General features: G+C 31.9%; 2 protein-coding genes across 2 annotated transcripts; one reads left to right on the forward strand and one right to left on the reverse strand.

The window, feature by feature from the left end:
* The first annotated feature begins 189 nt into the window (after positions 1-189).
* On the forward strand, positions 190-5,421 carry LOC119609276 (kinesin-related protein 8-like). The gene is made up of 5 exons (XM_037963997.1): positions 190-839; positions 947-2,159; positions 2,232-4,367; positions 4,434-4,582; positions 4,664-5,421. Exons 1-5 carry the CDS (start codon positions 423-425, stop codon positions 4,724-4,726), a joined length of 3,978 nt encoding a protein of 1,325 aa, XP_037819925.1. The 5' UTR covers positions 190-422; the 3' UTR covers positions 4,727-5,421.
* A 581-nt stretch (positions 5,422-6,002) lies between these two features.
* On the reverse strand, positions 6,003-12,407 carry LOC119609277 (vesicle-fusing ATPase 1). Its single transcript, XM_037963998.1, has 10 exons — positions 12,210-12,407; positions 11,595-12,087; positions 11,437-11,525; positions 11,145-11,363; positions 9,010-9,155; positions 8,454-8,935; positions 7,573-8,388; positions 7,311-7,495; positions 7,091-7,249; positions 6,003-7,018 (listed from the first exon to the last, which is right to left on the reverse strand). Exons 2-10 carry the CDS (start codon positions 11,601-11,603, stop codon positions 6,886-6,888), a joined length of 2,238 nt encoding a protein of 745 aa, XP_037819926.1. The 5' UTR covers positions 11,604-12,087; positions 12,210-12,407; the 3' UTR covers positions 6,003-6,885.

Below are 12,407 nucleotides of genomic sequence, written 5' to 3' on the forward strand. Positions count from 1 at the left end.
GCTTCCAAAATCCCACTTTCTGATCTCTCGGACTCCGTTTTTATTTCAAATCATTGAAAATTTAAAAACTAAACGTAATTGAAAACTTAGCCGGCTTTCAGTTGACTTTAAGCCGCCGCCGACATTTTTAGTGTCAGTCGCCACCTCCGTTAATATTTGTCGGCGCAGGGCTCTGACAAGCACTCATTCAAAAAAATATTGTTGTTGTGTACTTGGGGGGTTGTTTTTTTTAAATTTGTATTTCTCTTATTGTTAGAGTTATGGAATTTGAATGCATTTTCTGGCACGAGTTCTAAAATCTATTGCAACTAATATCTGTACATCTGCATAACATATTTCTAAAACACAGCTGTTAATTTTGTCATTGATAAGATAGACGTGCAGCTAAAAATTAATTTTTAGTTTAACATACGCAAACTATTATGGACAATTGTTCAAAACATACAAAGCGTGGCTTACCGAATACCCCACGCGTTAGTGATAAAATTATGGAATATTATCAGAAATTTGGGCACGATCGTGATTTAGAGAAATTTATGCGCCTCTATTCTCCGGCCAGTAGTCAGGATAGTCAAAAGACTCAGGGAGGTGATTGTGGAGCTAGTATAGAATCCTGCTGTAAGCGCACCAAAAGTCGGGAAACAATTTCTTCCACTAGCAGCAGTTGTGAAGCCTTAGCTATGATGCCGTCTAGACCGTTGAGTGTCTGTGGTGCAATTAATAGTAAAAGTTTACCCAATATTGATGTACAAGCGCAGGCTATTGGTGGAGAAGCACATTTACCTTCTAAAGCTGTTGTTGTGGATATAAATATTGAAACAGAGGGTGATAAAGAAAAGGTACGATTTTTTTTTTACAAAAGTAGCTTGTATTTTAAATAACGTGGCAAAATATTTTAATTAAATTTATTTTTCTTAATTTACAAAAATTATCTCATCTACTTTAGATTATAAGCATATCTACAGAAAATTTACACACCCCTAAGAAAAACTTTAAAAACATCAAAACGCAAACACCAGAATCAATTGCTAAAACACATAGACGTCTAGAGTGGGATTCACTTGGTGATGTTGGCTATATAAAATCTATGTCTACTAGTAATATAAGTGTTATGGAAAGATCTTTACTTAGGGAATTCTTTAAAGAAAATAGTGTTGTTTCTGAACCGGGAACTTCCATAGCAGTCAAAAAAGTACAAGAACTTATAACAGAAGAACATAAAACTATAAAAAAACTAAAAGCTACTGAAATTGAACATAGCACACCGCCCTTAGCCTGTAGTACTTTAGTGGAAACTACCAAAAGGGGAGCAAAACCCAAAATGATATCACAATCTACATCATCCACTTCGCTAAATGAGAAATTTGAAAAATATGCTCAAACATCTATAATAAAACCACCAACATTACATTCGCAAGAAATACAATGTAGCATGTCTTCTGTAAATTCCATAATAGAGGGAACAGCTACTCCCTCCAGTTTTGAATACTGTTCATCAAGATCATCTAAATCACGTACATCTAAATCATCGGATTATGTCATTAAAACTGATGCCCAAAAGCATGTTAACCAATCGGAACATTCCTTTATAAATAGCATAACAGAACTGCTAATGAAAAGAAAAGCTTTGTCGGAGAAAAATCAACAAAAACGTCAACAATTTAATAATATACGCGAACTGCAATCAAAATTTCAAACTGCATTAGATGAAAATAAAGAAAATCTATCACATTGTTCAATAGACTCCACAACGACTGCCAGCTCGTTTTCTCTAAGCAAAAAAGCACCCGAATTGGATTTAGGCATACAATTGATATGTTCACTTATCGATGCTAAAAGTGTTAATGGCAAGCAGAAAAAACAATTAATACGTGATATTGTTAAACGTATAACACGTTTAGAAGTAGGAGATGAAAGCAGCAACTCTACTACAATAAATAGTAGTGGTGGAACCATCTCCAGTGGATGCAAACAGCATCACATCTACGATTCAGTGCGTTCAAGTATAAATAAGAAACACAAACAAGGGAATATGACCAAACTAAAGGAGGAATTGGGAGTAACACCTATAACAACGGAAGAAGACATCACTAAAAGTGTAGTAGAAAAACCTACTACATCTACCAACAGTACTAGCGAGAATACAAATAAAGTTTTAGGTGAGTTTAATATTGAATTTCTTATCTCAACTGTGTTAATTTATTAATTATTTTTAATTAAAAATTTATTAGTAATTCAACCAGAAAGCAATGTCAAATCAAAGCCAGCATCTTCACCCCATTTCCAACTAAATCATGATAAAAGTTACAATTCTAAACAATTTCCATATAAAACAAAAAATCAGTGTGAAAATGCCCTTAAAGAAAATAACACTCAAGTGCCAAGTGTAGCTGCAGTAGCAGCTATAATTAACAAAGAAACTCAAAGTGAACAAACTATAACGTCGCGAAGCAAGGAGAGAAGTAAACAAATAAAATCAAAACACAAACATCATCCAGAAGCACCAGCAGCACCAGCAGCAAAAGAATCTACAACATCTATAGAAAATAAGACAAGTCGTTCCACACAAACTTCAAAAACCACAATATCTTCATCATCAGCTACGTCAGCGACCAGTACACCAGATTTGACTACTCAAAAGCTTGTTATTCCCACTAATAATGACTTAAACAACTCCAACACCGATGCTGAGCAGCCTACAATGCGTGAATGGTTGAATCCTTTGACACAATCCGAAATTGAGTATGAAGAGAAAAAACGTCAGGAAATGAAGAAAAAAGCCCAACAGGAAAAATTATTGAGAAAATCCAAAAACGATAGCGGTCGGGTACAACAATTAAACTGGATTGAAAGTGAAATAAAACGACTCGAGTCCTTAAAACATCTTTTGCTTAAAGATGAAACCAATGAAAGAAGTTCTACTACTGTGTCCAGTCTTGACCTCACTACACATAATAATGGAAACCTAACCAAGGACTCTACACACACAGATAAATTGTATGATACTGTGTACTCGGACAAATCGTCGGTTTTAAGTGAAAGTGCCGAACTTTTAGTGCAAGAAATTGAAATTATATTGGAAGAGTCGCATGAAGATGTTATAAATTTGAAAGATAGTTTAAAACGAAGCAAAGATCGTAAAAAAGAAATACAAATAATGTATGAAAAGGGAGTAGACTCATCGTCAAACGAAAATTGTACAAAATCTAAACCCAAATTCCGTACTCTAAGAGAATGCATTAACATCAATGAAGAGCAACTGTTAAACGTTAAGGAAAAGGGTGGAAGTGGCAAACAACGTCAACAAAGAGAAAAAATTGATACACCCAGTACGGAGAAAAGTCAAGAATCAGAAAGTTTAAGAGATTTAGTACAACAAAGAAAACGTGATTTTATGGCAGCTTATAAAACAAAAAAACAACATCATTATGAAACTCTTAAGCAGCAACAGAAGGAAGATTTCAAATATTTGAATATACAACGTCAAATGCATGAAAAAATTGCCACAACGACAGATTCCGAACATTATTCAGTGCCCCACACATTGCCCAGAAAATACGTTTCGAATGATGTATCTTATGCCTATACACAGCAACCCTTACCGTTGACACCAAACGAAAGAGAGGCTAAAGTAAAACCACACATTCCTCAGCGTTATAATGTTATCTATAGCACAGCAGCATCAGGAAATCTGCAGAATAATCAACACCTGCCATCATGTGTTCAAACGTTTAATAAAGAAACTAGTAATACCACTGCTGCCAATACAAATACCACAACTACTTCTTCATCTTCCATGTTTTGCATGTCTTCAGATGTCTCCGTGCCAATGGGTTCGCAAAATACATCCTCCACTCCCACTACTACCCATCAATATGATGATGTCGCTGCAGCAGCTACCGGAGTTGGAGTTGCAGTACAAACTTCAGACTCCATACTTCGTTCAAAGCCCATCTATGGACCTAAACGTCCCTCACCTATAACAATGCCTTACAATGTGGCATCCTCAACAACTACAGCCTGTATACAAGTTAAGCCCAAAGGTATTGCGTACATCATTGAATTTTCAGACAACAAAGCACAAACATCAAATTCTACTTCCAATACGGACATAAATTCAAATGATTTGCATGCAAAATCCAATGAAATAGCAAATAATTTACCCAGCGAGCCCCAACTGACGCTACAGGAACATTTAGAAAAAAGTAAACCAAAATTTTTACAACAATCAAAAGAACGTAAAGCCATACTCAATCAGTTGCAAGCTATGCGTCAGGAACGCGATCGTCAATTAAGAGACATAATCGATAACACAAGTTTCAATTCATTGGAGAGACGTTTACAATATTTACCACCACCTCCCATACGTAAGCACGGCATATAAATAATATTTTGATATTAATATTTAAGGTAATTAATAATTTTATTTATAGAGAAAGTACGTATTCTTAATACCAAGGAAATGAAGGCTCTTACCAATAAACGTTTCTCCAGTTTACCCGAAGTTATAGCCAGACAAGAACGCGAACTTGAAGAGAAAAAACGTCGTGGTAATCGTATTTTAAGAGATGTTTTTAATAGGGTAAGTAAATAAACGAGACATGTTTTTCATTGAATTAAAAACTTGTGAAAACTAATCAAGTTTAATTTAATTCCTCTTTAGCGTCTACAAAAGCGTGTACGCAGTGGAAAATTATCATTAAATCACAGCAGAACTGTAATTTAAAATCCGATAATAACGGTAATTCAATATAAGGAATTATTGAAGCAATATTGTTGCAGTATCTTATATATCTCGAATTATATATCTTTTCAATACTTTTATTTTCGATCATTATTTTTTATTTAAAAAAAAAATATTTTAGAAAATTGTTATAGACACCCAGTTGTTAGATTAAACAATAAATTTACCTAATATTAGTATATAAAATTTGTTATTAAAAATATAATTAATAAATTAAAATTTATAGAAATTTATAAAAATCTATATAAAAGAGTAAAGTTTTTTTCGTAATCGACAAACCCAGCAATTAATGAGGCAAAATTTCAAATGTTCCAGGGGTCGTGAGAAGTTTTCCTTTGAAGTTCTAAATTAATCCGATAGATATCGTTTAAGTTGTAAATGTAAATCGTTGAACCGATAACTTTGTAGAAAACGCGGGTCAGGTTCAGCTTTTATATTTTATTTTTTTTTTTTTCGATTCTTATTGCGAAGTGGATTAGGGTTTGTCATTCGATTTGTTTGTGAAATTTTCATCGAATATATGATTTCACCAAAAATTTTTCAAAAAAAAAGTCCGTATTTTTACAGACTCTCCGATTTTAACTAAAGATAAGAAAGATTTTCTCCAAAATGTCAAATTTTCTAAATTTTTTGTTTTGACTCAAAATTCAAATTTTCATTAAAAATTCCAGTTTTCATTAAAAATTCAAATTTTCACCAAAAAATTAAATCTTTACTAAAAATTTAAATTTTCACTAAAAATTTAAATTTTCACTAAAAATTTAAATTTTCACTCAAAATTTGTTCACTATAAAATTAATTTTTTCTATAAAATTAGAATTTTTCCCAAAACAACTTCATTCAATGCCCAACAAAAACACATTTCAATAATTTTGTTTAAGTATTTTGTTAATATTTCTTTTATATTTTTATTATAATTGCTCATTGATTTTTTATTTTCGTTAAATATAATCAGATGATATATTAATTTAAGTTTAATTTGTTTTAAAGTTTTAATAAATGTTTTTTTTTATATAATTGTTTAAAATATTTGGGATTAAACACATGACATATAGAATTTTCTAATAACATTTGCAAAAACCAATTTTCATCATTCAAAATATAATTAATTATAAATATATTTACTAGCAGAAGCTTTTATTTGTTTTTTTCTTTATTTGAATATTTAACAATTTAGTGTTTAAACTTTTAGGTTGCTGTGTAACTTTTAACAATGCTATACATACAATTCCTGGTGTTTGTTGGTGTCTTTATGTTGTTTTTTTCAGAGGTTTTGAGTGCGCTATTCCTGTCAGAGAAAGTGTCTAGGGCAAAGAATATAATGGCAATAAAAAGGAATATTATGATACAATTCGTTGAATGTAAATACTACTTGATAGTTTTATAACTTATAAACTAATAATTGAATGTCTAAACACACCACACGGAAGAGGAAGTATGTAAACATATTTTACAATAATTTCAAAAGACCATCTTGTAGCAACCGAAAAAGTTTTGTTAAAAACATTTATACGTTTATTTTGTGTGGAATGTCTAACGAGGATTCTTTCAAAGTAGAAGATAGCTATTAAGCCTTTATCTAGCTAGATTTATGTAAAGTTTCAATTGTTTTATTCAGCTCACACGAAATGAGATCATTTCATTATTGAAGTGTATTCAAACACATCTTACACAACTTTAGTGTTATTGTTAGGGAAATCTCGGAATAGGCGAGTGTATAATAAATAATTAGTAGTAGTTTTTAGAAAATGAAGTTTAATAGAGACCGATTTGAAGCATATCCTAGCGATTTTTAACGTTTTATTGCTCAACTTAATTAAACAAAAATGTTTAGTTTCCTTTTAATCTTATGTTTTTCTCTTGGTGATTAAATGTAACTGTCTGTGGTTTTACTGTAAATATTCATAATAATTAAGCTATTTTGCATTGGATAATTAAGTAATTTAATTTTGTAATAAATAACATTTCTTTTTGTTTTCTTGTTTGTTTAATAAAATTTGTCGATTATTTTTTCTTTTAGTATTTGGATTAATTTGTTTTGTCTTTTAACTTACAATAATGTCATTATTATAGAACTTTGTTTAAATTCAGAAAACAACGTTGAGCTCAACAATGGACATGTTCAAACTATTGCGAAGTAGTTAGTGTTTGCCTACCATATCCAAACCACCTTCTTCCTCCATTTTCGTAAGGAATTTTATAGCACGATGTTGTGGCTCTGTCTGACGTGCCATATCGATGAGGGCTAGCAATTTCTTTATACCAATAAATACTCTACACATAAATAAGAAAATATGTTGTAATAATCATTAACAATGAAAACAAATTATAAAAAAAAAAACGTACCGCTTGCCCGACATTTTCTTGCCAATGGCTTGTAATTCACCCTTGCTAAAGATGTCAGCATCTTCTAATACAGCCAACACATGTTCGGGATGAGAAAGATTAGGTACGTGTAGAACAGAAGTAAAGGCTGATAACATTTCCATTTCCTCCAAAACCTCACTGGAAAAGCAATACATTTGCATTAACACTTACATGGAAGACTTACAAAAAGTTTACATACCGTCTGCTGGAAGTTACTAAAATTAATAATTTACGCCCCTTTGGTGGTTGTTTCTTGAGGAGCACCAATAATGCTTGCAAAGTTAAATTAGAATAACGTGGACCAATGGGACCGTAATCTAACAAACGTTCAACATTATCCACTACAATACAACTTAACATCGAACGATAAGCATCATCGAAAATCTAACAAATTTAAATACATTTTTAGTTAATAATAAAATAAACCACATTCATATGTATATTATTTCTTAATTTCTCACCTTACGTATATGTAAGCACTTGGCTGATTCGGTATAACCCACCATATCTTCGGGAGAGCAAACCTTAACAAATGGAAAATCTGACATTTTAGCCAATTTAGCAGCTAAAGCAGATTTACCCGAATTTGGAGAACCTTCAATCAACACTGACACTAAACCAGAGCTTTCTGTGGCTCTAGCTTGTTGCACATACAGCATACCATCTTCCAAAATATTAGCCACAGGTTGACCCCAATTGATAATGCCTCGGGAAAGCATATTTTCCAAGATTTCCATTGCGGTACCAAATGCCGGTTTGATATCATTTTCTAAAGCGTGCAAGAAGTCAGAACGAGTAACCTTTAGCTTCTCCATAGCCTCAGGATCAACAGTTACTTTAGCATCAGCTTTAATCAGACGATTCATGGCTGTAGACTGAGCAGCACGTACCAAACCTTCCAATTCGGCACCACTAAAGTTTTTAGTAAGAGCAGCAATCTCCTTGGAATCAACATCTGGGGCAATTTTATTGAATTCACGCATGCGTTTGGTGTGAATATTTAAAATTTGCACACGACCCTGTTCATTGGGTAAACTAATTTCCATTTGTACTTCCAAACGACCGGGACGCAATAAGGCGTCATCAATCATATCACGACGATTAGTCATACCAATAACTAAAATGTTATTTAATTGTTCTACGCCATCGATTTTGGCTAACAATTGATTTACCACAGTATCATGGACACCACTATTGCCGGCCACAGAACCACGTTGTTTGCAAATGGCATCGATTTCATCAAAGATTATAATGTGCAAACCGCTGTTAGGACCCAACTAATGAGTAAAATATAAAATTAAGTTGAATATATTTTACAAACTGTATTCATAGCTTCCCTTACCCTTTTCTCTTCCTCCTCAGCTTCGGCAAATAAACGTCTGATGTTGGCTTCTGATTCACCCACATATTTATCCAAAATCTGTGGACCATTAACAATCTTAGGCTCTCTGGCATTTAACATATTGCCAATTTGACGGGCCATCAAAGTTTTACCAGTACCGGGTGGACCATATAATAAAATACCCTTTACGTGCTTGCAGCCCAGCTGTTCTACCAACTCTGGTGGAAAGACTCGAGAAGCAAATGCTCTTCTAAAGATGGCATTGAATTCCTTATCCAAACCACCAATACCCATTTTACCGAAATCCCAATCGGGATTAATAATCGATTGACGCACTATTTTACCCTTGGATTTGCCTTGTAAATTCAATGCTGAATTCTCGGCCTTTTCAAATTGCACAATAGTATTGCCGGTTATGCGTCCAAATCTTACATTTCTAGTGGCAGACTCTTTGCCCTCACTAATGGCTTTTGGATCAACAGCTAATATAAATTTGTTGAAATTTTAGTTAATTGTTATTTAGGATTTGTAATAAATTATTTATGAATAGACTCACCCTCTAAAGTTTTTACTGCCAATCCCAAGAGTTTCTTATCTTGGAAGCTAAAGACTAAAGTTTGACCTACGGTTAAGGCCATGCCAGCAAACTGCATTAAGAATTCTTTAGCCATTAAATCGGAATCGTAAGGTTCTTGAGAAGTGCTAAAAGTTAAATTTGTTTATTAAAAATTGAGATCAAGATTCTCTATAGGAAGTATGGGTCAAAATAAGTTTGAAAGAAAATTAAAATAATAGGAAGTACATGCATAAATTGTTAAACAATGACACATGTTCATACTGCATGTATGTATAGTAAGGTGGTGGTTGACAATACAGAAGCAATTGGAGAATAGGCCCATACAAAATTCCTTTATTTTTCACTCAATAAAAGTTTTAAAGAAAAAACTTTTGGTACTTAACAACTGAAGAATTATATTGTATAATATTTAGTACACAGTACTAAATCAATTACATATTTATGGAGCATAGAAAAACTCTTTGCCAGATTCCCATCTTTAAGTGGTTAAACAAACAATGCATCATTATATGATGATATTGGCAAAAGAACAGATAATTCGCCATAAAACCAATGCAATGGTTAATGCCCCCATAAAATCGATTTTAGGGGGTAAATAATAGTGTAGAAAACTAATGCAGAAATGTGTGTAATGATACATACAGCAATGATCCAAATATTGCTAGAAGCATTTTAATGTCTCTCCTTATGTTATGTTAACCTTGATATAATTGTAACAACCTATACAATGGAAAAGGGGGTATTTTATATTAAGTATGCCAATTATTCAACAATGATGGTATGTAGTATTTTCTCTTCTTAATGTAGATAGGATTTTTAATTACCGTTAAAAGCATTAACAACCTATCTCGTAAATAGTGCATTTATAGAAAATAAGCTTTTAAAAGAGGCATGGAATTTTGGAATAAATAACTCAACTATGAATATGATGTTCATTAAAAGTCAGTTTAATTAAAAAGTCCCCAACCATAGGTGAGATTGTATAACTACACCATTTTCAACAGTAATTCAGAAAAGCTCAATTGTAAATGAGATTTTTCATTTGAAATTAAGAAAAGAGCAGTTGAAAATGGGATTTTTCATTTGAAATTTAGAAAAGAACAATTGAAAATGAGATTTTGCATTTCAAATTCAGAAAATTCCAATTGAAAATCATATTTTCCATTTGAAATTCAGACAATTCCAATTGAAAATGAGATTTTTCATTTGGAATTTAGAAAAATTCAATTGAAAATTCGATTTTTCATTTGAAATTCAGAAAACTATATGTATGGATATTTTTCAACCTTAAGTTAGAACAAAAAACATAGAATGTGCGTCTCATACAAGATAAATTTTCAATAGCGGGTCGTGATACATAAAAAGTACGTGTAAATCATGACAACCCGCACGTCGAGATGCGTATTCTTATAATAAATATTCTTTGGTTAAAATTAATTGTAATATTATCATTTTCATTTACTTTTTTTCTTATTTTCAATTGCATTTTTCTGAATTTCAAATGAAAAATCTCATTTTCAACTGAAATTTTCTGAATTTCAAATGGAAAATCTCATTTTCAATTGGATTTTTCTGAATTTAAAATGAAAAATCTCATTTTCAATTGTTGTTTTCCGAATTTCAAATAAAAAATCTCTTTTTCAACTGTTCTTTTCTGAATTTCAAATGGAAAATCTCAATTTCAATTGATATTTTCTCAATTTAAAATGAAAATTCTCATTTTCAAATGTTCTTTTCTAAATTTCAATTGAAAAATGCCATTTTCAAATGTCCTCTTCTGAATTTCAAATGGAAATTCTCAATTTCAATTGATATTTTCTGAATTGAAATGAAAAGTTCTCATTTTCAATTGAAAAAGGTGTAGTAAAAATTGCATCATATAAATACACGTAAGCAATTTAAAACATGATATTGTTGATATAGTAAGAAAAATAACTTTGCTTACTGTAAAGATTGGAACAAAATTAAAAATAGAATCATTATATGAGTCATTTTAATTCATATTGATTTTGTATGTTCTTTTTGGAAAACAAAATAAATCTATTAAAAATTACAAGTTGTCTACGTACAAAAATCAGTACCAATTGTATTACAAATAATATGAATAAACTTACGTTTTCTTCTGCAAGAAATCCGTTTCAAATGAGACCAATGTTATAATATCGGAATTACCATCGAAACGATAAGGGCGTATATCGATTTCTTGATTTATGGAAAGAGTGGCCCATTTACGTTGTACCAACGAAAAGCCAACATGACCTCGTGGCACTTCAGCAGTACGTTCGAGAGCAAAGATATAATGCTGACCAGGTCCGGGTGAGATGTCTGCATATCTATACAAAAGAATAAAACAAATATATGACAATATAGTATAAACTATTTCACAATTTTCTTTAGCATTCATACTTTATATCTTCCGGAAAATCATTAATGTTAACAATGGCCTTGTTGGTCAATGACAGTTCGTCTGTGGGACATTTAGTAGCTCTCATACGCTATAAAAACATAATATAACTCTTTAATTGTTGGCTTTCCAGTGTATTCTATATTCTCGTAATACTTACGTAGGACATTTTGCTTTTAAAGGAAGTTTCTTGTGGTTTTTCTTAATAATAGGGAAATATGTTTTTCTTTTGCTTAAAATACTAAACAGCTGTTCGCAAAAATTCTCTCTGTTTACTATTTTTTTAGCAAGTGGTGTCGCTCTCTCTTTCCCCTTTTCACCTCTCAGGTGCTACGAATTAGCAGATTTTGCTGCGCCCTCACACAAACACGTGTATTTCTTATGGGAGCTAGGCTGCTGCGTATCCCTAGGCCCACTTTGACTTGACGCAGCACATATAAAAAAATGGTTTTGCTGTACACAGCGAGACGAAATTTCTGTGCACAGCAGGATGCTCTCTTCTGTCTTTTTGAGAGTATTTATTTTTTTTTATAAATAACAAGTTAGATTCAGCGTTGTCAACTTTAAAATTTCAAAAAGCACCAAATTGAAAAAGCAGAAAAGCCTTTTGGGGTGAGTTTTTATTTCTTCCTTTTGCAGTGGGGGGAGGAAGGCTGTAAAAAATATCGATCCATTAAAATTTTTTTCCATTTTATCTAATATATTTTTTTCAAAGCTTTTACAACTTTAACTTAATTGCAATTTACTTATTGTAATGTGTTTTTATTAATTATACCTCTTTAAAGCTTCTTTAATTTGTTACAAAGGATTTTCAAATAAATTTTCACTTTTATTTCAACAATTATTAATCACTTTTTGCAGAAGATATGACACAGCTTTACATTTGGAGAACCAGCTCAGAAATAAAATTATTTTGGGGAACAGTGCAGACACCTGTGCCGAACAAACTTCATGTCGGCGACTATTGTTGACC

The sequence above is a fragment of the Lucilia sericata genome, unplaced genomic scaffold (assembly GCF_015586225.1).
Source record: "Lucilia sericata isolate MDLA Ls3-8-SP2 unplaced genomic scaffold, ASM1558622v1 Contig000954F_arrow, whole genome shotgun sequence".
In the NCBI taxonomy this organism is placed as follows: Eukaryota; Metazoa; Arthropoda; class Insecta; order Diptera; family Calliphoridae; genus Lucilia; species Lucilia sericata.

Excerpts from the sequence above, each read along its gene's own strand:
- LOC119609277 (XM_037963998.1), bottom strand. Across the intron at positions 11,364-11,436 it reads GATTTTCCGGAAGATATAAA|ATATGCAGACATCTCACCCG; the intron begins GTATGAATGCTA and ends TCTTTTGTATAG. Across the intron at positions 7,019-7,090 it reads AAGAAAATGTCGGGCAAGCG|AGTATTTATTGGTATAAAGA; the intron begins GTACGTTTTTTT and ends ATTTATGTGTAG.
- LOC119609276 (XM_037963997.1), top strand. The coding sequence starts at position 423 with ATGGACAATTGTTCAAAACATACAAAGCGTGGCTTACCGAATACCCCA. Across the intron at positions 2,160-2,231 it reads GAATACAAATAAAGTTTTAG|TAATTCAACCAGAAAGCAAT; the intron begins GTGAGTTTAATA and ends AAAATTTATTAG. Across the intron at positions 4,583-4,663 it reads TAAGAGATGTTTTTAATAGG|CGTCTACAAAAGCGTGTACG; the intron begins GTAAGTAAATAA and ends ATTCCTCTTTAG.